The sequence below is a fragment of the Eschrichtius robustus genome, chromosome 15 (genome assembly GCF_028021215.1).
Source record: "Eschrichtius robustus isolate mEscRob2 chromosome 15, mEscRob2.pri, whole genome shotgun sequence".
NCBI classification, from domain to species: domain Eukaryota; kingdom Metazoa; phylum Chordata; class Mammalia; order Artiodactyla; family Eschrichtiidae; genus Eschrichtius; species Eschrichtius robustus.
This window is the reverse complement of record NC_090838.1, coordinates 85,015,170-85,042,716: the sequence shown is the minus strand read 5'-3', so window position 1 is coordinate 85,042,716 and position 27,547 is coordinate 85,015,170. Positions and strand designations below refer to the sequence as shown.

The following is a 27,547-nucleotide window of genomic DNA, read 5'->3' as shown; positions in this document are numbered from 1 at the left end:
CGGACCAGGACTCGAACCCGTGTCCCCTGCATTGGCAGGCAGATTCTCAACCACTGCGCCACCAGGGAAGCCCCGGTCCTTTTTTCTGATAGTTTGGTAGGAATTGTTGGAGTGGAAGGTTCCAGCAGGTGACCCAGGCCAGTCTTGGTCCTTCCTCTGATGCCGTGCAGTCCCCGGGGCAGGTCCCTCCACCTGCCTGGGGACCAGTGTCCTCCTGAATTGGGAGGGTGTTGCAGCCAGTCTGCAGCGGTCAGAGCACTGAAGGGTATCAGGTGTGGGCGGGGTGGGAGTTGCTCTGGATTGGAACGACCCTGTTTAGTCGGTATTGCACAGTGGTTTTCTCAGCGCGGGGGTAACCAAACCGTTGGCACCCAGGATCTGAGCCCATGAGGTGGTAGAGCTTGGCCAGCAGCTGTGTCTCTGGAGGGGAAAGGGCATCGGGAGGAAGAGGAAGAACCTGAGAACCTGAGCAGATAAAAAGACCTTTGATACCACCAGACCAGACATCTTTCAGTGCAGAATTCTGTGCATCTTACACTTGTGTCTGCCCTAAGGCGGTGACTCTAGCTTCCATTCTTTTTCCTGTGTTGGGGGGGGGACATGGCACAGCCATGGACAGAACATTTTTGTGGTTTGCAGAGAAGGCCTAGGATCCGCAGCCCCCCCCCCCACCCCCCGAATTGCCGTGTCGCGCGCGGAGGTTAGGTGGTGGCTTGAACGAGGTCGGTACAGGCTGGTCAGTGGATGAAGGGACTTGGGCTCCAACCGTCTTTCTGATTGACCGCTCACGATACCGGTCAGATTCTCTGCTCGCTTTAGCCTTTTGGTTTTCTTATTTTTTACACAGCATTCAGTTCTTACACTTCTTTTTATCATTGGGTTTCCTACAAAAGGCTTTGGGGCTGTGTTCACTTGTGTCCCTTTCAGCATAAACGTGCTCTCCAGACGCACAAGCTTTGTGAGTTTTTTAGGGAGAAGTCAGACAGCCCAACTGCAGCAGACATATGTTTTGAGGCGAAATATTTAAGCCATCAAATGTCCAAACACAATGATTCCATCCTTGTGATTATGCAAAATGTGTCTGGAATTGAGGTGTCATGTTTTCTCTCTTGATAACGATGTGGGATAAAAAGAGGCAGCTGCCTCTTGTGAATTTGTTTTAAGTGGGAAGCTTTCATTATGCCTCATCCTTCTGGTGTGTTATCAGTCACCATATATCTGCGTTCACAGGTGAGCGCTTCACTTAGTGCGTTGCCAGTATAAATTTTAACTGCATAAATAAAATTATAGGCTTTTACACGTCTTAATTGGAAAGCTGTTTTGGATGTAGCTTTGCAGGATTCGGTTTTTTGCCCCTTGCCTTGGTCTCCGCTATCATCAGGACAAAATAACAGTGATGCTTAAGACCTTCATGTGAACTAAGGAGAAGAGACTTTTCGTCACCTGTTTCCTGCCGCCAGCGTTAAATTTTATAGAGGAAGCCACACACACTCTGTAATCAAAAATTTTTATATTTGTAGTTTAAATTCTCATTTCCTCCCCCAGATCTGATTTTGGGCCAGGAACAACGGATGGTTACCGAAAGCTAGTAACTTCAAAATTGTTAACACTTTATTTCTAAGGAACGGTCTCAAGTGAATTAACATGTAGAGTTGTATATTTACAACTTCCCTGGCTGTAACCACTTAGCCAATCCCAATCCAGAATTCACTTCTGGACTACTTTGCATTAACCTTAACCACTTAAGTCTTAACCACTGCCAGGGTTACAGTTTAACCCTGGCAGCGGTTAAGATGCTACATTTCCACTGCAGGGGGTGAGAGTTCTATCCCTGGTCGGGGAACTAAGAGCCCGCATGCCGCATGGTGTGGCCAAAATAAAATAAAAGGTCTCCAAAAAGCATTTCTCTTTTTGTAGTTTTGCTGGAGTGAGTAGTGAAATAAATTGTCTGGATAGGAATTTGCCTCCACTGTCAGTGGAAGGGTCACGAGGTTGGACTTGTTCTTCTGAATAAGATGGCACAGGCACAGTCAAGTCCTCTGTGATATTCTGGAAGGAATCTAAGACTATGGAAGTAGAGACACAGCTGTTCTGGAGACTGGGGGGCTAGCGGCAGTGTGGGGACAGCAAGGAACGGTAGTGTCCTGTGTCCTGCTGCCCCCGGCCAGACCCAGTGCAGACCACGGCCACACGCTATCAGAGCATCATGCTTCTAGAGCATCCCGAGGGGCACCAGAGTGGTGATGGAGGGCATTCCCAGGGCTCGTCACACAGGCACATGGAAGGAACTGGTTCCGGACCAGCTTTGGGGCACGAGGTGGCAGTTGCATTGATTAAAAAGAGGGGTAATGATTGAGAGGGATCATAGATTGTCTTTGTAGCCCCAGGGGACAGAATCTAGATTGGGATCTGGGTTAGAAGAGAACATTCCAGTTCCAGGAGGGAGAAGTTTGTAGCGCCTAATGCCTATCAGTGAGGACTACAGTGCCTTAGGAAAAGGGGTGCACCAGGCCCAGGGCGGGCGACCAGGCATCATGGTGCAGGAGGCTCCTGCCAGGTCCCCCACCTGGCGAAAGATGCTGGCTTCTGCTGTGACCCAGAGTTAGCCAGGTATGTCCTTGGACATAGACATAAAAACTCGGGATCTGGGTTTGCTCCTGGCCTTGGCTTCTAGAAAATATGTGTGTAGAGGACAGGTCAGGGGAGATGGGTAACTAGGTCTTCTGAGGTTGAAGAAGGCATGACACATTCATCTTAATGCCTTTAGAGTCATATTTTATTGTAGGATACAGTTAAGGTCAAAGGGGGAAGATACGAACGCTAGTTTCCAGACTCGTGTCCAGCTTCACAGCCTTGGTTTACTGGCAGTTTCCAAATGGTCAGACTGGAAGTTGATCAAAGCAGCTTATTTTGATTCTCTTACTCACGGCCACATAAAAGCAGTGGGCAGTACACATGGAAAGAGTAAGTATGAAAACACTGGCTACATCTCATTCGCTTTCTTAGTTTTGTTTTGTTTATTTTTGTCCTAGCAGCTGTTTATAAAGCACCGTCTTGAATTCATGCAACTGCTCAGGCTTGACCCATGTGTGTACCAGGGAAAAACAGGTTTAGGAACTTCATGAGTACTGATGCTGAATACTATCTCTGTATTTTATTTCTGATCCATTTCATTTTCATCCAGTGGTTCAGTGGAATTGATAACAGTATTTATCAAAAAATAAAATGATGGAATTGAGAAATAGTAGACCCAGAAGGGGAGGGTTTTGTGTGTGTGTGTGTGTGTGTGTGTGTGTAATGGGTTCTGGCTCGTTTGCTTTCTGAGAACCATCAGAGTTGAAGGTGATTTCTGATAGCATTTACTGCAGTCAGTAAATGATGGTAAATGACTGATAGTCAGTTATTATCATGGCAGCGGCCCTCCTTCCCCTGTGGCTGGGAATTCTGGAGCTGCTGAGACAGCTCCGTCACTCAGGTGGGTTTCCTAGGGAAACCTTGGCCAGCTGTCTGGTTGCTTCCTTCTTGTAAGCTGTGGATAAATCTCAGTTGATAAAGATACTTCTGAAGATAGCCCCTTAAGTAAGGAGACTGTTGGGTTGAATAAACATCCCAGAATTTTTACTTCTCCAAATGAGTGTTGACCTTCAAAGTGGCCACCTGCAGGAGCGGTGTTTCCTCCGAACATTTTTGGAGCATTTCTTTTGGAATTGGCTTAGCCCTGTTTTCAGAGCCAACAAGGAAGGGGTCCTTTATGTCTTTTGGTTCAATCCAGAGTCTCCTCAGGGATAAAGATGGACAGCCCCAAAATGCCAGGAGGAGGGGCTTGCTTTCTGCTCCACAGTCCCTGGTAAGTGCCGGGCAAAATGAGCACTTATTTGCCTAAGTATTATGTTCTGTGGTGTGTTTAAAATAAAAACAATAATTTCTTCGAAGTCATACATTCCGCGTCTCTTCAGGGACCAAGAAACCCTTTCTCAGCTCTGAGTTGAATATTGATTCAGAGCTCAGTTCATGTTGATTAGTTGAAAATCTAATCTCAATTCTACCCCAGTATTTGTAGCTCACCGAACATCTGAGAACAGTATAGAGTGAAATGTGTCCGTGGATTTTCGTTTGGTTTCTGGTTCTGCACCTGAAGCTCCAGTAGTGATGTGCTGGGAACTCAAACAGCTGCTGGCCCTGGGACATGAGAGCATCCTGTCCCCAAGGATGATTGCAGTGGTGTGAGCGCACGTGTAAGACACGGTCCTGCCGCCCGCAGGATGGTTCTCGTCATCCGCACAGCAAGCATCCGCACAGCAGCCCGGCCGGGTGTGGAAAGATGGCAGTGAACGTCAGAATGTGACCTCAGCTCCTTTGAACACCTGCCGATCGGAACAGTGGGGTGGAAGCGGTTGGGCGTTCAGGAAAAATCAGAAGGTTTGGCTTGACTGATGTCGAGCTCATTATGCATCGACAATCTCGTTCTTTTAAAATTTTCCCACTCTCGCTGGCGGTGCTACAGAAAGCCCTTTCCGAAAGCCTCAGCCTGATTTCACTATCAGCCACTTAACCACGATATTAATTTTTTTTTCAATCGCTGAGCTTTTAAGATTTGGAATTACCCTCTGGGCTGGAAACTAGTTTTGTAGCTGTAGCTGAACCACAACAGTCTGTTAATGCAATACTGCACATCTTTCAGTAACTCAGAGTTCTTTGGCGTTGAAAAACTGTCCTCCTTTCTACCCACCCGGCACACTGGTATAAAAAAATAGATTAATCATAGACCTCGTGGTTGTTTTGGTTTTGGGGGGTTTTTTTCCTATAGGAAATCAGGTTACCTGAAATGCTAGATTCTGAAATGCTAGGTTTCAGAAAATTCTAGCATTGTTTCCAAGAGTTGATGAAAATTCAACTAACATATCGCACTTTTGACAGAATTGCCTGTGTCTGACACAGTTGCATTCCAAAGTTTTGATTAGTGGCTTTGGTTAGAAAATCTGGGCCCAGCAAGTTCCCCAGCTCAGAATGGTGCTTACAGGATCGGATCCGGCCTTGTGTGGACTTCTGGTTACAGCTTTGGAGTAGTAGCTTTACATTAAGAGCTGTTTATATTTCATTGTGCCTTTTCCTCTTCCCTCCCCTCTCCTGTTTTAGCACCAGGTTTATGGCATGAAATGCTTTCTTAAATGCTGAAACTACATTTTCTGTGGGTGAAAATACACCTCATCACAGTTTCCCCTTTGAAGTTCTTATGTTTATGTAAAATTGCCTTAGTTAAAAATGTGATCTAAGTAATAAGAGCTTTTGTTTCAAATAAAGACCCATTTTATTGATCAGGTATCAATATTTACGGCTGTTAAGCACATTGCAGAGAGCATAATAAAATGTTTATGTTTGATGTTTATCTGTCTTACAGGCTAGAGATATAAATGTAAATGATCTTTTTGATAAGTGGATTATATTAGCATGGGAGCAGGCAGATTGGGTATCTAGAAAGGATTGTAGGAGTGAGGGTATGTTTTTTTTTTTTTTTTTGATTATCCCCTGCCCTTGAACCCCACCAGCTCCAGGTTCACCTTCGGAAGACGGAGCCATGGATCCCTTCCGCATCGTGGTGGTTCGTGCTCTGGGTCACTGGGGGGCAGAATTCAGCAAACTGGTGATAAAGAGAATAAAAACCTTAACTCTGGCTCCGACCAGTGCGGCCACGGGGCTGACAAGCAGATTCTCGGGTCAGCCAGACCCCGTTCTTAGTCCTGCTAGGTTCTCACGTGACATGAGACCACATGTGACAGACACCAACATTAAACTAGTGATGAAGTCAAGGAAAAGCCCCCGGCCCCCCTCACCACCAAAAGGAGATATTTTGTTACTTGAGAAATAATCTTTGAAATTTAGGTGGCAAAAATCCACCGTATTAACTGAGATTAAGGCCACCCTTTTAAAATATAGGAATAGGATGCCTTTGAAAATATTCAAAATAGAATTTTTATCTTACGATCTTACCTTAAAACCAGTACTCTCTGTATTTATGGGCTAGGTTTTATTGCAGGGTGAATGTTGGTCATTAATTTTAGGTTTATTCAAGGAATAAGAACAGTATTTGCTTCTCAAAAAAACTCCAAATCTTAAAGCCAAGTGGTGATAGCTGCCGTGTTAGGGTAGTCCGGACACATCAGTCTCCTTCGCAAACGTTAATTTATATTGTATGTTACTATTCTGTAGAAACTTCAAAAAATATATATACCTAAGCACAGTTGCTAGCTCTCTTACTGATCTGTTCTATCAGTTAGTGTATGCTAAGCCTGGTCTAACCAGTTATCTTTGGCTAATACAACTGTCCCGACTCCTGAATGTTCTCCAAAGACACACGTCTGGGCCCCAGAACTGATCCGTGGTTTCTTCCTCCTGCTCAGGATTTCTCAGGACCTGGTCTGTGGACCGTCTGCACCAGGAGTTTGTAGGAGTACAGCCTCCAGGGCTTCACTGCCAGACCACGGGGATGTGTTTCTCTCTGTGCATTTATTGGAGCTAGCAGTTAGCTATGGAAGTCTTCTTTCTGTAGAAGAAACATCTGCTTATCTTCTTCCCCCACAAACAGCAGGGCATTTATCTCTAAGATGAACAAGTTGGATCTGGCCCCCAGTGTTCTACATGTCCTTCTCAGCTGCTGGCCAGGTTGATGCAGTCACTAGGTGCTCATTTTGATGTGCACCAGCTCCCATGGTGGTGCTTCTGGCCGTCAGCCCTCCTGTGAGCCAGACAGAACTTTCTAAACCACATAGGTAAGTGAGGGTGTTAAATAGAATTCAGTAGACTTCACCTGCAGGTTGGGGGAAATTAACCAGGGGAGTTAACTTCGTTTCGTGTTATAAGAATATAAGGTATGAGCATCCTTGTCCAGAAGAAGTTTATCATTTAGTTGAAGTTTAGCATTTAATCTGCAGGGATGTAAGCTCGTGGGAGCAGGGCTTGGGCGTCTTTGGTTGCTGTACCCAGACCATCTCCTGAGCAGTGTCTGGCTCATGGGCTTTCATATTCATTGGGTAAATTAGTGAGTATCTTGACTTACTAAACTCTGGGTAACTTGCCAACAGTTTTTACCAGTCTGTCATCTTTGTAAATTACGCAGTCTAGATTTCACAGATTTTCTTTGGATAATTGGCATTTTCTGTTCTGACTCTAGGATTGAAGGCAGATTTACTCTCTCAAAGAGAGCCAAGTGTAGTGAGAAATGAGTGGGGCTCTGGAGCCCAGGAGAGGTGGGTGACGGGTTCTGAGCGACCACGTGGCATCCTGTGCGCTGGTCTGGTCACTTGTATCTGTGGATACACGCGTCTCCCTGAGATAACTCTGCAGGTGATGACCAGTGATCATTCTAAGAAAAGAGGCTTTCCTTTCCCTCCAGGGTGAGTTAACTTTGTAACAACAGCTGCTAAAGTCAGGGAAAGAGCACTTGATTGGCTGATAGTATAAAAAGATAGTAATGATTTGGTACCTGTGATGGACAAAATCCTAAAAGCACTGCAAACCCAGGAGAAGGGAGTGAACTATTACAGAGCACTTGGCATCACATATACCCTGGAATTCTGTTTTCTGCCGGTTTAGCTACTTAGAATTTAATTTTAACAGGCTTGTACGGAGTAATGATAGAATCTGTGACAGAGGTACAGCCAACGCAGTTTTCTGTGTGGTTGGAGGGGTATTCAGGGGACATGCCTGGCTTATCCCAAAAGTTTCCTGTCATCAGCCTTCTTTGTGCTCGTCACCAGGCGTCCTTGGGGAATCTCCCCTCTGGCTCGTTGCCAGCACAGATGATTCTGGAGAGGATGCACGTGTGTTCTTTGTTCAGTGCCCCCACACCTGTGTGCACACACACGCACGCACACACACGAGCGCACACACACACACACACAGGACGCCCTGCCTCTCAGCCTTTGTGGGATCATCGTTCATTTCTCTTGGGTGAGGGCCGGGGGACAGAGAAGTTGGGGCAAGAGATTGAGAAGACTTGGTAAAAACTCAAAAAAGAGTTCACTCTTAAGTGCTTTTGTAGACCTAGGAACCAACATCACTTTTATTTGCAACGATAAATAAAACCCTTAATACAACATACAGAATTTTTTTTTTTTTTTACAGAAATACAAAACAGGAAGCTATATTCATGTTATGGCAAAATCTGATTATCCTAGGTGTTCAAATTTTTCGCTGTGGTTAAAACGTAACACGTTGTTTAATTGCCAGTAGAGTGTGCTCCTTTTAACAGGAAGTTAGCGTAAGCCGCATGTGAATAGCAGTTGAAATCCAATAATCTCATCTCTTTTCCTGTTACCCGTGTTACCCAGCTGTTCTCTGAGTGTGGAGAACACTTTTCCTCGTGGTACTTGGAGAATATCATCTTCCTGATGCTCGGTGGATCTTTGGACAACTCACATTTTTGTGCTCCATTTTTGGCCGTCACGTGGCTTTGAAATGGACTCATTAACCAACGGCTGAATGTACTGGGTGTGGATGGGAGTGACAGCTTAATGAAAGGGTGAACCTCCCTCTTTTTTTCTCCTTTCAAAAAAGCCCTTTGCTCTTACACCCAAAACATTTCCTCTCTCCATGTGGTGTTTGCAGACTTGAGGCCATCTTTATTGGCTGCATTAATATCGAAACAAAACATGCAATTACGCTTTAATTTGGCCCCTTGGTGGCACTTGTGCAGACTGGCTGTGTATCACTGCACCTCCTTCCATGGAAACAAGCTCATTCATTTCTCAGGTTTTCACTGACTTTGCTTTGAATACAACCATTTCATATTCCTCGATGACGTGTGACATTTTCCTAGGAATTTTACCTTGCCTTAAGATCAAAATAAAATAGTTATTTTACGGGCAGCCTAAATTTTTACATTCTCATATGTTTCGAGGCTATTTCTTGGGCGGTATCGATTGTGCCGTTTTTGTGTTAGTTTGCCTTCTCGAAATGGAAGTATGTAATTCACTGGCCAGGAGATTTTTAAATTTGGCAATTCTGAATCTCCAGTTGTTGTTGAAAAGGAAATTACTCTGTATTCCTTATTCATGAACTAGAGATACGTAGCAGAGCCTGCCACCATAATCTCGAATGCATGATTGTAGCTCTTGAAGTTAGGGAGCGTCCCAAAACATGAAAGCGTGTGTGAGATGGGCTTGCTTCTAGAAACTGACCTTTGGGACTTTCTAAATGATCTATGGAAAACAATGTGATTTTTGTTCTGTTTGTTCTGATGCAGCTTCCATGAGGCAGTCTCAGGCTGTACCTGCAGATATGCGTCCGGAGATATGGATTGCGCAAGAGTTGCGGCGTATTGGAGACGAATTTAATGCATATTACCCAAGGAGGGTAATGATGTTTTCTTTACCCCCTTTCTCCCTCACACCCTACCTCTCCCTGCCATTTAAAAAGAAAAGAAAAGACTAGTAATAATCCTGTGCTTATTCTGGAAATGAGCGGTATTACCTATGTGTGACCTACCATTCTTCCCCCTTTCCCGTTTTCCATTTGTTTTATGGCTGAATGTAAGTGGTGGCCATTAGACAAAATCCAAGGCCGACCAAGGGGTGGTAGGAGCACAAACCTTAAACCCTCCGTGCTTGGAAAAAAAAAAGGGATTATGTATATGCTTTGAAATTTTCCCATATAAATATTAACATAGTCTTCAAGCCAGAGAGGGAGTTTCAGCTCTCCCTGGAGGTAGTTTGGGTCAAAAGTAAAGAAATTTTTAAATTTCCATCTTCACTCAGCCGAAGGGAACGATGCCAGGTCTAAAGTAAAAGTCTCCCCCTGTGATTTGCCAGGCAGTGAGTCAGAGCAGGGGAGCCTCTGTGTCATTCCAGCCCCCACTGCTGTCCTTGGTGTTCATTTATTGAAATGTTATTAGGAGGCCAATAATTCATAGCCTGCAGTTTGGGGTATAAAAATTTTACACTTCAAATTGAGTGCCACTGGGATTTTTGAGGTGTGCTGTTGGGTAAAAAAAAAAAAAAAATTCAGCCTTAGATCTTACTCTGCAGGCACAGAGTGTATTTTGTTTTGCCCAGTGGCAATATATGTTACCATTTGGACACCTTATTCCCATGGAAGACATTTTAAAATGGGTAGGGTTTAACTCAGGGAGTTAGGCTCTTATGAGCATGTGTGACTACTTCCTGTAGGGGTACACCAGCAAATGTGTGAGAGAATGTGATTTTGGCTTGCTTACCTTTTTTCTGGCAACCATGTATGAAGGTATTTCTGTTGATTTATCCAAAAGGAAGCACTTAACAATTATTTTCTACAAAATAAGATTTAATATCATTCTTTCTTACTGTGTTACTTTTCATCTGACTCCTTTTCTTCCAAACATTATTGTTTCACATGAATACTTTTTAAAGATATTTTTTTCTTTCTTTTTTCTTCTGGAGGGAGTTTATGCTTAGGACCCCCCAATATTTCTGTCCTGCTTTAAATGTTAGTCTCTTTTGTAGCTAGCTGTTGCTTAGTAAACAGATGTTACCTGTAAATTGCCTTCAATCAGTCTTGTTTTCCTGTTATGTACAATGCCTTTTAAGCTTTTTTAAACATACATGGAGATGTTTCCCCATTACAAGAGAGTCTTTTCATTTCTGCAGTATAGAATCTCCATAAGGGAGTTAGGGACTTTCAGAAAACTCACACTGGATCCTCTTCATACCTTCTATAGGGTGTGTATGTGTGTGTTTGATGGGAAATGTGCTATCGTGTGATTCTGTCATTAAACGGGAAATGTCACATGGACAAACGGGCTCCGGAATTTCTTGTGATACTGGGTCTAGCTGACAGAATGCCTGGCAGCCTACACCTGACGGGGACCCGCTCACAGAACATGAATTCCCTCTCAGCCTAGATCTGAAATGGCAATCACTTTGGCAAGGTGGGTTGTTTTGTAATTTGCCACAGCAGTTACCGTTCCCCTAGTTCTTCTGCCTCGGTTTCGCTGGTGGGGTTTCGGAGTTCCTGTATGTGTGGACTCAGCTCTCCCGCTTGACTGGGAGACAGTGGTCAGAAACAGGGCCCTAGGATATTTGGGACGTCGGTCCCTTCAAGAGGGTAGGCTGAATACATCCAGTCCTGATTCTGGAACGTGTCACGAATCCAGCAGGAAGAGGTCACTTCTGACGGCTATGGCGGCTTCTCAGGGTGAGCCTGGGCCATGAACTGACCGGCACGCTGGGCCTGCCACCTCCCCATCCCGTCTCAAAGTGGGTGGTAGAGGTCCTTAGGGCTCCAGGTGTGGCTTGGCTGGGGCTCCCCAGGAGAAGTGAGGCTGCCGGGCTCTGGTGCCTTCAGAGTTCGGGGAGCTCTGGACACCGAGATGAGTCAGCACAGCTCCATCCTCAGGGGGTTGGATCAGAACCTTTGGCCAGAGAGCCAGATGTGTTTAAGAAGGTTTTGCAAAAGTTTCTCTTCAAACTTATATGAAGTATCAATGACTCCATGATTGGCGTGAAGTATCAGTGACTCTGCAGAGCTTTCCCGCGAGCCTGCCTGGTTGGGTCTGGCTGATGCATCTCTGTGGTGGCCCCGAATGGTCGGTGGTGAGACATGGGCTAGGGTGGCAGGGGGTTGGAGCACAGCCATGCCCACTCGTAGGCTGCCGAGGTGGGGGACAGTTCAGATCACGTGCAGAGGAGACACAGGCCATCGGGTGGTCTTCATCACCAAGCCTCTCCCGTGCAGGTGGGAGGAGAGCCTCTCACGGTTCACACCCCGCCTCCCCACCGTGTTCCCAGTGTTATTACACGGTTTAATGTTGAAGATGCTCATATCTGTTTTTTCAAATGAGCTGTAACCTGTCTGTTCTCAGTGCTTTGGGTAAGATAAATAGAATGAGTCTCACTGCAGTATTTCGCAATATTTTGTAATCGTGAACCTTATTTGGCATCTCTTAAAAAAGAACCAATGCAAAAATGCAGTCGCTAATCATTGAAAGGACTCTAGCTTTCTAAGAAGGCTGGAATATCGGGGGAGGAGTAGGGACAGACTCTAGCTTATAACCTCATTTTTCGAAAATGAAACAAACATATTCCCCAGGTCTTATAAACAGCCAGTTCAAAACAGCAGACTCTGAAACTCGGGATAGTGACACAGTGACCCCAGGGCCGCAGACGCCTGTGTTAAAGAGTTGTCAGATTCAAAACAGTCCATTGTCTGCAGTCACACTGATGGGCCATTGTTGAATATTGGGGGTGGAAATCTGGGGAGGAAATGGGAGGGATTTTGCTTCCAAGTTACGCGCTTGTCTGTCCGGGGAGGTGTCCCTTCTTGGCAAGCAGAGTCCGTCGCCGCGCTGCTTTATGGTGGATCGGAGCCTTTTAAATATTCGGTGTCTCCACTTGCTTAATACTGTTACAGTACGTTTTGTAAAGTGTTGGTCTTTTGTTGCCATGAGCCTTGCGAAGCCTGACAGGATATTTTCCCGTTTTTTCAGTTAGAGCAATAGAGGAAGTTGTCGTGTAGTTGTCATGTGCTCAGTGCACTTGAGGGCAGTGGGGAAGCATATGAGACGGAGCTGTGGAGTCTGAATCCTTGAAGCAGGAGGTGAGAGAGGCACAGGTGAGCGCAAAGCCCCGGTGCATGTTCCCTTCTCCTTTTGTGACTCGGTGGGTGTCATCGCCCCAAACGAACCCTGCCAGGGCAGGGCAACCCGCCCCTCTACCTGATGGGAGTTTTACTGCTCCAAGTCTGCTGTATTTTTGTCACTTTCTGTTTTGAAATAATTGCAGACTTCTACGCCAGAGTTGCAAGGACGGTACAAAGACCCCTCTTGTATCTGCCACCCGAGTCCCCTGCTGTTAACATTCTGCCATGTTTGCTTTAACGTCCTCCCTCCTTGTACCTGCCTGTCTGCAAACTAGTTTCTGAACTATTCGAGAACAAGCTGCAGGCACGATACTCCTTTACTCTTAAATTCATCAGCGTGTCCTTCCTAAGAATAAGCGTATTCTCTTGTGCAGCCGCAGAGTGATTGGGAAATTAACAATGTGGCAGTACTGTTGTGTCATCTGTGGGTCTTACGTAGACTTCGCCAGTTGTCCCAACAGTGTGACATTGTGTCCTCCTCCGTGCATCGTATCGGGAGGCACAGGGTGTCGGTTTGTCCCGTTCCTGGGACTCTGGTCAGAGGTGGTGTCCTCCACTACAAAGTCAGTACTTTTCCATTTGTCATAGAAGGAAAGTGTGTATAAATGAGGAAGAACTTCCCTTTCTCCCCTGTGTTTATTTCGTTTGTCAACTTTAGTTCATGGGTCCGTGTTTAGTTCAGCAGGTTATTATGCGTCCCTCTCGATACTTAATGCTCAGATTGTCACAGATTTGGCCAGTGGCAGCCCCGTGGTGCGTCTCCACCATGTCATTAGGCATTAAAGTGCTGCAGCAGCCTAGGCACACGTAGAGCATGTAGTGGGACAAAACCCAAGGGTCCAGAGAAGTGGCGGAGCTCTGGGATTCATTGCTGGATGGCCTGCAACCATACGGTGTCCTGGCTCCATAGCTCCCCGTGTCCAGCTCTGTGAGATTCCGGGGAGGGAGGGCGAGGGCTCTCGGGGAACCCCGGGCAGCCAGGGACGTCAGCGGGGAAACTGCATCTCTCTCGGGGGCTTTCTGAAGAGGGCAAGCAGCTGGCTGGGAGCCGCGGTGCAGCGGCATCTGTGTGTGTTGCAGCAGCTGGCACCTTGATGCCTCCTCTTCCCCGTGGGTGGGGGCCTCCACCCAGGCAGCCAGCTTTCCTGTTGTTCTTGATAGCCTCTGCTGGCTTCTTTCACAATTCAGAAATTGCGTTGAGTGCAAGTCCAGGTCCCATCTGCTGGAGGGAGCGTCAGCAAGTGTGGGCTCCGGTCCCCTGCAGGCGTGGGATGCCGTGTGCTCATCGCCGGTTCTTGGGGATGGTGTCCAATTGGATGGGATTCTTGGCCCTGGCTGGGGTTGCAATCTCAGGCCGTGGAGAGGGTGCTAGACCCTTGAGAACGTGAAGACACGTGCTCTTGGGGTGATCAGCCCCATTCTCTAACCAGCGTGCCCTGGCTGTACCGAGGCTGTGATCACTCACCTTCTTGCCTGGCCATCAGCTTGTCCAGCCTAAGTCACTCTGTGCTCAAATAGGCTGCTCTTGGTTAGCTGTGGCATGGGGATGTCCCGGTGGGGGACTGCAGTGGACAGCAGCACGCGATGCTAGGACAGGCTCTCTGGAAGGGCCAAGAAGTAGATGAAAACCCTTTCATTGTTTGATCACAAGAGACACTGTATCTTTTGTTCACACTGCCTGCCTCCTACTTCTGTCCTGGGCGTGTGCAGGCATGAATTGACCGAACGACATAGAGGGAAGTGTAGCCCTGAACCAGACAAAGTAGAGAAGAAAAGGTGGCTTGCGGGCTGGTTCTGAGGGAAACAACAGTTTAATTGGTGTCAACACATTAGCGTTTTCATGTAAGTTGACCCTCGAGCATCAAAGGGGCTCTGGGCGCCGACCCTCCTTAGAGTCAAAAATCCACGCGCTGCCATCCCTGCCTCAAGACAAAGGAATTGATAAATGACTCACCCAAGGGCAGGAAGCTGAAACTGTTTGGACAGAATCAGGACTCAAACCCTAGTCCTTTTGATTCCACATACTGTGATCTCTAATTGAACACAAACTTTTCCCCCCACTTCGCTAATTTAAAGATCTGTAAAATGAAACAGGTACCATATTGAAAAAAATCCGTGTGTAAGTGAACCTGCACGGTTCAAACCCGTATTGTTCAAGGGTCAGCTGTACTATATGTGAACTTGAAATCTGTATGTGTTGTCTTTCCTAACAAGTGAAATTCCCTGTGCTGTTTGATCCTCGTTTTCGGAAGGGATATTCTTCTATAGATGGTCTTCTGTAGCTAGTGGACGGGGAGAGGTCAAAATTGTAGCTCGTTTGGTAATAGCATAAACCATACTTAGGTCCAGAGATGCATGTTCTCAGACGGCCCTCTTTTGAGACCTTCATTAATCACATGTTGGAGTTTAACAAAATAAGACGCTTTCTATTACTGTCTGAGAACAGAATAATGAAAAATCTGCATATCAAACATTAAAACCGGGCCCATCCTATCTCATGAGATAATGCGCCACATTTGTCTCACACAGGTTGATAGAATGACACTTTTCATAGCACAACCAGCTGTGAGCAGGATAAACTGATGCCTGCCATTTATTTGGGTTACAGTTTTCAGGTTTAATGAGTGTCTTCCTTGGAGTTGGATAAGGCAGCTGTGGTCTTAAGAGCCTTGCACACCGGTCTGACACATGCCATATCCATACCACACGAACGATGACAAGACGAAGAGAATGAGCCCATCACGGAGACGCCAGAGCCTGTGAGAGAGAAGAGCCTCCCTCCTGTGACATCAGCTCTGCTGTGTTTCCCTGAGACCTTCCCCGAGAGCATGGGGTTCAGATGATCTCCATGGAGACCGTGGCTGTGGAGGGCTGAACGAGGGCTTTCCGTGACTTGTGGAGGATAAAGGGTGATCTCGTAGGAAGATGCAGCTCATAGACAATTGCAGGGACCTTGGGGTCAGACCCCGTCTGTCCACCTTCAGGAGCCCCATTTTCGGTCAGTCTCTTAGGGATGTAGTGACGATTAAGCCAAAACATTTAGAGATACCTCTAGAAAATGCTGTCCATCATCCCTTGCTACCATCCTTCTGTTTTGTCTCACTTTGAACTGTCGTTGGGACTTTTCTCCATCGGTCTTTAAGCTTTGGATAGAGAGGTACTAGTAACTTTGTTCACCTGTGTGTCTGCTAAGTACCCAGCTTGTTAAAGGAAATGTCGGGGGGGGACCCCCGGGGGCGGGGGGGTGGGGACCCCGGACGTGCTGCGTCTGTCTGGGTTACGCAGATGTGAGCCGAGGTTGAGGCGCTGGTGTGTGTGTGAATGGCTGGGTGGGCACCGAGCTGGATGTGGCTTGTGTGCTCGCTCACACCGCCCGCGAGGGCGCCGTCGGGCTGTGGCAGGTGGGCACACCTGCATGGCTGCCTGGCCCTTGGGGCACCGGAGGCCATCAACACGTAACCATTTGGAGATGCAGGTGCCGGGAGGGGGACTTCAGAGAGGTCGAGCTGGGTTTTTTTTAATCTCTTGAGGAGGAAATGGAGATGCACTTTGAGGCTCGGCCCTCCTGCAGACATACAGAAATAATCAGCCTATCACGTCATCCTCCGCTAGACTTCTTCCAGCTGAGCCAAAGCAGAGGGGTTTGAGCTGCGGTTAAAGTGCTTACATCTCATTAGCATTTGTCGGAGGCTGGGGCATTTTAGAACAGCGTGTTCTTGCTCTGCGTCTAATATTTTGTCTAATGGTGCCTCGTGCGGGAGTTGTAAGAGCCATCTCTCCGTCTTCTCCGTGGCTGACACAGTGACACACCTCGAAGGTCACGGGCCGGGGTTCTTCATTTCAGCCAGCTCGGGCCGTGGGGCCTGGGGGCCGACAACTTATCTAGAGATCTACTGCGGGGAGGGGGAGGTATTGTACTAAGAAAATGCAGTGCATGCCAGGTTAATGGGAGAAGTGATTATTTGTCCTACCAAAAGCGGTACCTGTAATAGATTCTTTGAAATGATGCACTGAAAATTGGAAAGCGGGATTTGTGCAGATGCAGTCTTTCTGCGACGTTAGAGGATCACATCATCACCCTAGTGGGAGAGCTCACTTCTGGTGCTTGGGGTGGAGGGGGGCACCGCATCCGGTGAAGGAGCTCCGCTGGCACCCTTTCCACAGCTGTGTTGACATCAAAGCATGTTAGGCACTAGCTATGCAAATGCCCATGTTGCCTTGGTGATAAATAGAAAGTGAATTTGGTCTTTGGGCAGCATTGCAGCAGCATGTCTGACACCTGAGGACAGCAGTGGATATGGAGCCTGCACTGGAATCTGAGCTGAGATGTCCTTTGACGGTGGTTCTTGGTCTTAAAGTGGAGAGAGACCAGGTCTTCTTAGCAAGCCTCCACATTGAGTCGTCACACATGGGCCCTGTTCCTCTCTGACCTCTGTGTCACGCGCTTGTCACTTAAAATAACGTTTAGATTGATGGGTTATGAATGGGTAGAGGTGGTCTTCCATCCATCACCGGGGCCGCTCTGTCCCTTGCCTCACTCTGTCACCTGTGATGATGGCAGCTCTCAGCACTGTTCTGGAAGATGCTGTGACCGCCCCTGGGGGAGCAGATGCCATCCAGACAGACAGACACTCCATCCTCACTGGCCCAAACTGGAGCAGAGGTTCTCTCTTTGTCAGAGCCCTTCCTGGTCTCAGAGTCCAGAATTGAGTCTCCTATAACGTGTTCCCACTTAAAAATGTATCTACCTTAAAAAAAAAAAAAAAAAAAAGAAGTTTAGGATGTCTTAGGCATTCAGTGTTGAAATTCTATAAGAAACAAGTTTTTGAACAAGTTCTAAAAAATTGCTTGTAGTCTCAGAGTTCTGCGGATATACCTTGCTTTTTGGTTTGTCTGCTAGAGTTTGGTATTGAGCTCTTTTTGATAAGAAGGTGAAAAATAATGTCCTTGTTACCTTGACTGCCAGGAAGCTCTTCCCTAAACTGTGGTTCTGTTGCAGCAAATCTCAGCCCTAGTTCCCAGGGTAAGTCTCTCTTTCTTAATATTTGTGATCTTCCTCAACCTTTATTTTTACGGCACTGTGCGCACCTGTGTGGTTTTGACGGTAAGCCCCCTTGAGTAGTGCTGAGTGTACCTGTGGGTTGTATGTACTGAGTCACTTGGCCCAGCGAGGTTTGACCCTGCCTTTGGAGCCCAGATCGGTGAGTGTGTGTTCTGCACTGAGCTGGAGTTGAGCTGAACTGTCGGGGTTACTTGGTGGTTCCTGACCCGCAAGCTCCGTCTGTGAAAGGGCAGGAGAACCACGCTGGCTCGGGGGTCGTGAAGACTGAAAAGGCGTGTGCCAGGTTGTTCCATTTATCGGTGACAGCGGGCGATCCTTCTCATCCCCAAGCTCAGGCTCACAAAGTCCGAAGGCCTGCTGTGTCTTGTGTACTTTCCGGAGGCTGGGCTCCTCTCCATCTGCAGGAGAGTGAAGCGGGATCAGAGCGGCCCACTGCGGGTATGTTGTGGTCAACCTGGCCAGTTCCCCGGGGCAGCCTGGGCTCCAGGCCTCTTTTGCATGCGGCACACCCGCTTCCCTGGTTTGGCTGTGATTGTTTTGGCATTAAAATGTAATTAAATTCCCTGATACTTGATTGGTGGCCTCGAGTGCAACCTGAGGCGGTCCCGGTGCTACAGCCATGGTGGTCGCCGGCGCTGTGTCCGGTCCCTGAGCCTCCTCTCCTGTCCCACCCCACGTGGAGGCCCAGCTCCTCGATATACGGGGCTGCTCCCCGGTCATGACAAGTCAGCCTGGACCCTGCTCCCCACTCCAGGGCAGACCCTCGGTAAGCCTACCCCCATGTGCCACCCAGGTGAGCCCGTGGCCTCTGGTGTGGACGTGCAGGGAACGTCCCTGCTGAATGCTCTTGACACTGTCTCCAAGGTCATATTTCACATCTTCAAAGAAAACCTAAGCCTGTCCGGGGAAACTCAGAGCTCCTGAATCCATCGCTTACCTTTATGGGACGATTCTTGGATGGAACAGTCCCGGAATTTGACACTGCTTTTCATTCTGGCTTATTGTGAAAAATCAAATACTATATTTTACCATAAAATACGATTTTTACCAAGCCGTCTGCTCCTTCTTGCGTGCAGGGCCCTGCCTCTCCTCCTGTAATTCCCTCTCCTTTCCTCCCAGTAACTCTTCTTTCTCTGACTCAGCATGGGGCTTGGCTCTGTGCCTTCCTGCCCCGGCTCTCCTGGCCCCGCTGCCCGCCTCTCTGGCCGATGCTTCTTTCTCTGTCATTGTCTTTACCTCTGTATTACCCTTGTCACAAGATCGTGTTCATTCGCATGGCTCTGTCCCTCAGCAGGGTGTAAGCTCCGTAAAGAAGATGCTGTCATGTTGCTCTTCGGACAAGAAGGACCCTCCGCATCTTGACTGCGTTTTGGTGTAGGCTTCAGGTTTCACTGGCATGTGTGGATGTGTTTCCGTCTGCGAGGTGGGAACTTGCACTTGCCTGCCTCTGGCTCCTGAGACAGGGCAGCTTTCTCTCGGGCTGTTCTCACTGACGGTGGCCCCGTGGGCGCGCTGTACGGTGGGCTGCGCCGTGCTCTCCTGCACGCGGTGCTGGTGACTCAGGAGTGCCCACGAGACTTAACTGGGTGCAGACAGGCTACGAAGTCGAGCGTTGCCCGTGATGCCGGAGCCCCTGAGCCAGAGAGGAGCATGGGCTGTCAGGATGGCCGTAGAAGTCAGTCACCCCAAATAATCCGCTTCTTGATCTAGACCATGGAGATGAAAATCCCAGTTGGATGGGATCCTGCACTTTGTATGTGTGTGTGTGTGTGTAAGACATAAATTGTCTGTACCTAGGAGCATATTTAGTTTTTTAGTTCTTTCCCCAAATGAATCACTGTAATGTATCTTTCTAAAGTGTTTTTATGATTTAGACTAAAACAGCATTACGCAACTATGAGCTAAGAAGTTTTGTTTTTCACTTGAAAGGTGAAGGACCAGGAACGATGGTTAAGCATGAGCCGGTGTATTAGTTTGCTAGGGCGGCCGGAGCACAGGACCACGGACAGGGGGCCTGAGACAGCAGAAATGTATTTCTTCACAGTCCTGGAGGCCAGAAGCCTAAGATCTCACGCTGGCTGGGCCGACCACGCCTGCCCCACGTTAGCGTCGTCAGGCCCAGACCGTGTGCTCGGCGACTCCCGTAAGGAAGCTGATCAGTAGGGCTGCAGGTGTCAGGGCAGCGCGTCTGCCCTGGCGCCAGCTGCCCATCCTCCAGCTGTTTGTGAGGTGTGGGCCATCCACACTGTGCCAGCAGCAGCTTTGGCGGACTCTGCCAGCTGTCGACGGCTTTCTGGGCTGGCAGGGCTCTTGGAATCAGTGGTAATGGCTTCCTCCACGGAATGTCGTCCAAAAGCATGTCATTCGCTGGTTTAACGGCGTGTGCCGTGTTGTCACGCGTGCTGTCGAGGGGCCAGGTGTCCCTGTATCCTCGCTAACCCAGACGTTGCAGCATCTTCTCATTTGTCAGGGATTGGGTGTTCCTTTTAACAGACCTTTCCTGCCTTCCCCTGCCACCCTGGCATGCCTTTGCATACCCCCCCCCCCATATTATTTTCATGTGACACGAAAGCAACAGTCTAAAAAACTCGGGAAGACTTCTCTCATCCTACACCTGCTGTCCTCAAGGGTGCGTGGAAGGTCTCTCCTCTCAGACACTGCTAGTTCTGGAATAGAAAATTGGCTAAGTGTCAACAGTTGGGGTCTGTCCCTACTGTGTGACCCAGTCCCCTCGTGGCGTCATTTTGACTCCATTCTCCGGTCCTACTGAGGCCAGCGGTGACAACTGTTTGGCTTGAGATTTCCCACCTTGAGGTGATGATTTAGCTCAGCCCTGCATACACTTTCTTCATTTTAGTAAGTCGTGGTTTTATTTTGAATAAGCCTCTTTCAACCTGTTAATATTAGTCTCAACTAAAATTAACCTTCCCCTAAATTATTCTCACCCAGAAGAAGCAAAGTAATTGTGAAAGTTAAATCAAAACAAAGCAATCTTGTGTGTCAAGCAGATAAAAATCGCAGACTGTGGTTACGGAGCGCCTCTACAGGAATCGCTTACATAAAGCTGATTTCCTCCAGTCTGGTTCCTGGTTCTGGAAGGAGCAAGGGAAGTGCTCCGGCCTTATCACAATTCCATCCCGTACAACGAGCCCCAGAGGGCTGTGTAAACAGTGGCGGAGAGGGAGCTCTGCTTGCAGCTGGCGTCTGTGAACAGCGATTGTGTCTGGGAAGGGAGCGCCTGTCCTCAGCCTGCCCTGTGGCCGGTGGTCCCGTGGATGTGTGTTGGAAAGCACCCCCGAGCCCTCCGGAGCGAGAAGGGGGTTGGTGGAGCGCTCCAGACAGAGCAGGGAGCTGGCCTGGGGTGTGGATTTCAGACCTGAACAGGGAAACTGGTCACAGCTCCTGACACGGAGGCAGATGTGCTCTGTTACCAGCTTTGGCTGCTCTGAGTTTACACCCTGCACTTACCCGCGAAACGGATTAGAGCTCGGAAGGTGGAAGACCCAAGGACCTCTGAGACCTTGAAATACCCCGGCCGTTTCCTTTGGAACAGTTTTTCAGCTTGTCATGATCCTGTGGTGGGCCCCAGCAAACAGGGCTTTTCTATTTTTCGTTGCTCTTTGCCTGCCACTCCGGGGTACTGGAGGGGCCAGTGGTTGACGCCGCCTGTGTCGGTGACCCGGGGCCGCAGCACTGGACCAACAGCGCTTACCCAGCGGAGCTGCCCACCGACAGCCAGAGACACGGTGGCACATCAGTGTTCCACTTTGTTTAGCTTCTTAGGGCAAATTACCCCGAATCACTGATTTCTCAAGTAAATGACAGCCACCTGAAACTCACCCTTGAGGGAGCCTGAAACATATTTGAATGTTGGTAACTTGGGCAGTAAGATGGTTACCTCGCATCCACCAAGTTCTTTCTTCCCTCTCTTCCATCTGCTTTACCTGCGCCTCTCTTCACGGGACCCCCCGACTCCGGGACTTGGGAGTGGCTTTTCTCCAGCACCTGCGCAGAGCTGGTGGGGATACTCGTTTTCCAATGGTTGCTACGTTTCCTGATCAAGGCAGCTCCAGCCAGCGATGGCGTCACCTGTGGAAAGAATATGTGGTTTTTAGAAGGGGAAACAGTGCATCTATTTGACAGGCCTGGGGCAGTTACTGTCTGCTAAGATTTCCACTACAGATGCAAGAAGAAAGTGTCCTCACACTTTCTGTCTGTCTGATTGTGGCAGCCCAGATTGAATGGGGGAATACAGGGAAAAATTGCAAACTCACAAATAACCTTGTGAACGGTAAAAGCCTCCTTTATTCCAAAGAAGAATTTACAAGAGTTTACAATTAAAAAAAAAAAAGGGGGGTGGGAAACAGATTCAGGGATTCTCTTTGAGTTTTCCAAACATCCTTTTGGTCGCTTTAAAGAAAACCATCATTCGGTGTGCCTGCTGTTTATGCAGTGACGTCCTAGGGAAGAAGTGGCCCTTTAAGAGGCACCTTCATAGCTGTTCAGATGGGATTGCTTGTTCCCTTAAATATGGGTTCCCCCGCCAGCCCCCGAAATAAGTCGGGGCTGGAAAGTAAGGAGCTTTCCTTTTGTTGTTTCAGGTCTTTCTGAATAATCACCAAGCAGCCGAAGGTCACCCGCAAATGGTTATCTTACGACTGTTACGCCACATCATCCGTCTGGTGTGGAGGATGCAGTGACAGCGGGTTCCTCACGGAGCCGGGATGTGCAGACATTTTGCTCGTTCAGACCGACAAGCCCAGCGCCTCGGTGTCTCGGTGCCCTTGCTGTGCAGCCCGAGGTCCCTCGCCGGAGGGGGCGGGCGTGGCCCCGGAGAACACCGAACTGCACGTGGACCTGACCTTGTCTTTCATCATCACCACGCGGCCGAATTTCTAACAGAAGCTTGTTGTGAATGTAAATGAGGGAGGATTGTCTTTTTAAACAATGTACAAATCATGGTTCTTTGGAGCAGGATTTTATGCAAGAATGGTGTTTACATGCCGTGTGTTTTTTTTTTTTTTTTTTTTGTTCCCACCTTCTTTGATAAGAACAGGTTTTTCAAAAAGGAAACGGAAACTTTTTAACCAACTCGTGAGTGATTTTTGTACTAAAATTTTAAGAACCTTTTGCCTACTCTCAGAGGATTGTGTAAACTCTGCAGTGGAAACTGAGCCAGCTGATTTATAAAGCTGCCTTAGTTTATTTTTAGAGGTCACCATACAGCATTTTTAAACAGGAGAGGTATGATGCGGCCCCTCCCTTCCCTGCCATTGCCTCTTGGACCTTTTTTTTTTTTTTTTTTTAAAGTCATTATTATTAATACCAAAAAAGTTCTTAGGAAATGGAACTGGTAAAAGAGGCAGAGGGGTCCCTTGTCAGCCTGTACTGACATGCCACTCCCATTTTGTAAATATCTACTTACCTCCTTAAATTCAGTTGCGTCTGTGGCAAAATTTCATACTCTTCTTGTGTTTCTCCTTACGTCCTTTGGTGACGCTCCTGCAGCCTGTCGGGACCCTGATGCACACACTTGGTCCAGTGTATTTTCATGGTAAAAAGTATAACTGGGTCGGAACATGAGTTAGTATCTGCCTGTATCAGACGCAGGTCTGTTGGTCTACCGGTAGCTTACTCACTGGGAGGTGCTCGATGTTGGTTTTCGTTTGGTTTTGATGGGCTTGTCGTTCAAAAGTGTTCTGAAGAGGTAATGGCGGTCATAACACAAGGGATGCACTGTTGGCTTTTCTGGATGCAGGCCTTCCCATATCGCAGGATGGACTCTTAGCCTAAGGCCCCCAGGTGGTTAACATGCCCACGTGCAGCCGAGTTCCCGTCGAGGTAGCCAAGCTCGAGCCCTTGTGGGAACTGGTGCAGGCTATGGGCGGGACTTGAGACAGCTGTTTCCTGGGCATCCTGGCTTTTTGTCCAACTCAGAGTTCATCTGGCTTTTGATGGCTAACACTTGGTTCCCACTCTTTGAAATACAGACTTAATTCTGCTCTCGGCAGTTCCATTAAAAACCCCGTTGGACACAAGTCTGAAATGGTCCCTTGGCCTTCTGACAGATGTCTGTGTCACTTGTTCCACTTCTCTTGGGACGGCTGGATTTTGTCAGGCCCCCTTCATGCGGCCACTTCTGTTGGGGATGCCCTTCCTCCGCGCCTGCCATGATTATGGCAGAGAATGGAAGCCCACGAGTTGGTCAGTCTTTTCAAAGGCAGTTAAACTACTGCGGAGACCCAAGAAAGACAGATTAGGGAGCATTGAAAGAGGGGAGGTGGAGATCATTCTGAACCCCATCACTCTTATAGTTTTATAGAAACCTCAGATCATTGAACAGCTTTTTAAAAAAGATACGTGATTTTTCAGATGAGTCAACAGTGCCAACAACAACTATCGTATTTGCTTTTGGCCCATCGAGAACCAGTGTTTTCACGTTATCAGTTGGAAAAATTGATTCATTTTTGTATCTTCATAATTTTATATAAGTATATATATATATATATATATATGTTGCATATACACTTTTCCCTTAGGTAGAGAGATATTTGACTCCAAATATTCTTCCTTCTAAAAGTTTTCTTTTCCCCAGATACCTTCTTGGGGTCTTGAATTGTTTTAAAGCTGTGTTGAGTCTCAGCTTGTGTCCTTGATATGTCTTGAACCCCTCTGCAGGGTCCTCAAGTCCACGCGGTTGTTAAGGTGGTTGGTGGAATTGCAGCCGTGGGCCTGCTGGACACACACACCAAAGACGTATTTGGTTCTGGGCCGCTCCCCTCCCAGGATCTCCATGCTCTATACGGGCCAGTCTCTCGGACTGGAGCACTTTATTCTGTTCCTTCAGCCCTGGTGCCCGGGGGCTGAGAGCTCGCTCACCCACGTGCAAGTTTACCTCGGGCTCGGCGGCCTCCAGGCCCCAGGGTTGGCCGTGGAAGCAGCTGGTGAGGAAATTAGAGATTCTATGAATTGTAGAAGTATTAAGAGGGTGTTGCCCCAGGACTTAAGAGAGGTGACTGGACGTCTCTGTACTGTACGTATCTGTTTATCAAGATGCCTCCCTGCAGAAAGTATACCCACTGTGGGTGTACCTTTGACTTCTTATTTTTCCTTTCTTTGACTTTTTATAGAGAAAAAAATAACTCGATCCCTTTTTGGAAACTGAATGCGGGTTTTGTGCCTTGACCACCTCGTCTCACGTGAGGGTTGTAGAAAGTGTCCTGTGACTTTTCACAGAAATGCAATAAACACACACGAAATTAACTTCATGAGTGAATCTGCAAATTACCTGGACTCCTGTTTATGAAGAATTTTTTTTTTTTCTTGGTTGTGGAGAAACCAGGTGAAAATTTCTTCCGAGTTAAAAAAAAAAAAAAAAAAATGTACACAGTAGACGACAGCTTTCTCCTGTTTCCCCTTCTTAATGTTGTATATATTTTGACTATTTATTAGATTAGGAAGTCATATTTTACTTATCAACTGAGCCAAACGTCTGTGTGCAATTATTATGTTTCCTTTACCTTTCTTGTAAAATTTTGTACAGCATAAATGAGTAAAAAAAAAAAAAAAAAAAAATCACTGTTTTTACTAAACTTTTTCAGAATTGAGGATTGTAAATATTGTAGATTCTTTTTCTGTGTAATGTGTCCTACTGTTTCATAATGCTGTAACTTGTAGAGATGTTGTATATTTATTTCCAGCTTATTTAATGTCTTAAATTCTGAAAAGTGTTGACCTCCCTGACCCCTACCCCCTGGTGTCCTGTTAATTGCTTTAACTCTGAGGTGGCGACTGGTTAGCTCACTGCAGGCCACGTGGTCTCCCCCGGGGTGGCCCTCCAGCTTTGGTTCCTGGTATTTCTAGTCAAATGGGTTTAGATTCGTAGAGTTTGCTGTCCTCATGTTGAAGTTTGTGTTTAGACACCAATGAGAGACCGTAAACCTAGCAGGCTGTCAACTTCTACTCTAGAGCTTTCCAGTGACTTTCTCTTGTTCCCCAACGGCTAGCTTCTCATGGAAGCAAATGCTGTTAACTCCAGGCCGTATTTTAAAGCCAAAATGTATACGTGTGTGTGTGTGTGTGTGTGTGTGTGTGTGTGTGCAAAAAGTTCGGGTTTTTCCATTACATCTTGTGGAAAAACCCGAACGAACTTCTTTTGGGCCAACCCAATATGTGTTATGGGCAGTTGGGAAGGATTTTTTTCCATTGAAAATTTATCCCTGACAATTCCATGTTCAGAGAAATGGAGACGTCTTCTTCCAGAGGTGCTGTTGTGGGATTGTTGAGGGCAGGGGCCAGGCAGGATGAAGGCGGAGGGGGACCAGTGGCCCCTGCTTCCAGAGCGACTTCAGGACCTCCTCCCACCACTAACCCCTCACTGGCAAACTGATGAGTAGTTGAGTTCCCGCCACCCGCTCTGTGGCTTCCTGTGCTTTGAGGTGCGGACTAAACCGTGTGTCTTCAGGAACTAATTGTACAGCCCCTGCCCTGAACCATTCGGTCCCTGCATTTGATCCACCTGCTTCTTCAGGGTGACGCTTTCCTTCTGCTTCTCCAAAGCCTTCGAGAGAGGTTGGGGGCCCCGCTGGACTGGCTGTGAAGAAGTGGAAGCTTGAAAGAGACTTCCTAGCGGTTCTGTGTCGATGGCTCTGTCATCCCTGCTGATTTAGCCTGGTGCCTGCGTGTGTCCACCCCGCACACGCGTGTGTGCAGGAATGTGACCGCGCGTGTCGCTAAACCAGCTGGGGTAACTCCTGTCCTGCTCCAAACAGCATTGTGTGCAAGAAGCAGCCTCAAGCTCCCGGCTAAGTAACTTGACTACTTTTATTTGGGAATTTCAGACTTTAGAAGCTCTCTTAACGTTTTATGTCCAGGTTCTGTGACCACTAGTTACTGTATCAGAACTCATCAGGTACTCATTTATAAATAGCACTGATCTGTCTGTATACTGATTCATCACTAACTTGTTTCCTAGGACCCAGCGTATGTAGCATATGTATTGCAATTTCCCTGGCTTACTTGTGTTTTGCACTGATGAATTTTGACAGGGTAATTGCCACTTTACTTGTGCAATACTGCTGTAAATAACTGCAGATTTTTTTTTTTTTTAAAGAAACTCAATCTTTTATGTTCTTAATGAATTTTATATAAATAAAACTTTCAACTAGTTTTGGTGAGCTGTTTGATTTGTTTCACGAAATGGTGGAGAAACAGCTGAAATCATATGGATGTATACACGCCCACACTCTGCCCTTATCAGTCATACAAGGTATTCCGGACACGCAGATTTCGTGAATTCTCGCTTGAAGTCAATTCTGTGTAGTATACTTAAAAGCAAACCACTCTTTAAAGTTTTGAAGTGGCTGGGGAGAGCGACTGCAAAGTTTTCTGCCCACGTAGTCAGGTATGACTCAGCACCTGGGGGTGGGGGGTGGTATTAGGTGACAGATCTGAACTGTATTGATTAGTGATTATAGCAGATAACCTGCCATCTCACCCCGTCTCATAGTTTGAAGAAAATTCAAAAGGATGGAAGTCTGGTTTGACTCTAATAGAAAGCTGCTCTATAGCACCTGCTCGAAGCCACGAATCAACAGGTGCCTGGACCCGTGTGTGTGTGTGTGTGTGTGTGTGTGTGTGTTATTCAGCAGTTTTGCTTTTCTGTAAACGCTGTACAGTCAGTATGTGGTTCTGACTTAGCGGTAGGTCATAGGTTTTTCCGTAGTGACTCCATTCTAACCACTGCACACAGGAGTAAAAGCTCCTTGCCTGGTGTCCTGCTATGGCTTTTCTGCATCTTCGGCACTGCCTGGTCCATTCTTCGCCAGCCTGCAGGAGAGGTGCTGGGTGATGGTTCAGGGTGGTGGGATTAGCGGC

General features: G+C 47.4%; 1 protein-coding gene and 1 non-coding gene across 9 annotated transcripts in view; both read left to right on the top strand.

The window, feature by feature from the left end:
• Positions 1-26,775, top strand: part of BCL2L11 (BCL2 like 11) — a 48,026-nt gene extending 21,251 nt beyond the window's left edge. For 5 of the 8 annotated variants that reach the window (XM_068564620.1, XM_068564623.1, XM_068564621.1 and 2 more), the window contains 2 exons: positions 9,242-9,351; positions 22,273-26,775. In XM_068564620.1, the coding sequence (XP_068420721.1) occupies positions 9,242-9,351; positions 22,273-22,371 (209 nt within the window). In that variant the 3' untranslated portion in view covers positions 22,372-26,775. Of the gene's footprint in view, positions 1-9,241; positions 9,352-12,457; positions 12,530-22,272 lie in introns of those variants that run through there. The other 3 variants (XM_068564624.1, XM_068564622.1, XM_068564618.1) reach the window with 2 other exon arrangements.
• On the top strand, positions 21,798-21,928 carry LOC137778234 (small nucleolar RNA SNORA31). The gene has a single exon (XR_011076811.1). It is a non-coding gene; the product is annotated as a small nucleolar RNA SNORA31 (small nucleolar RNA).
• Positions 26,776-27,547: the final 772 nt, after the last annotated feature.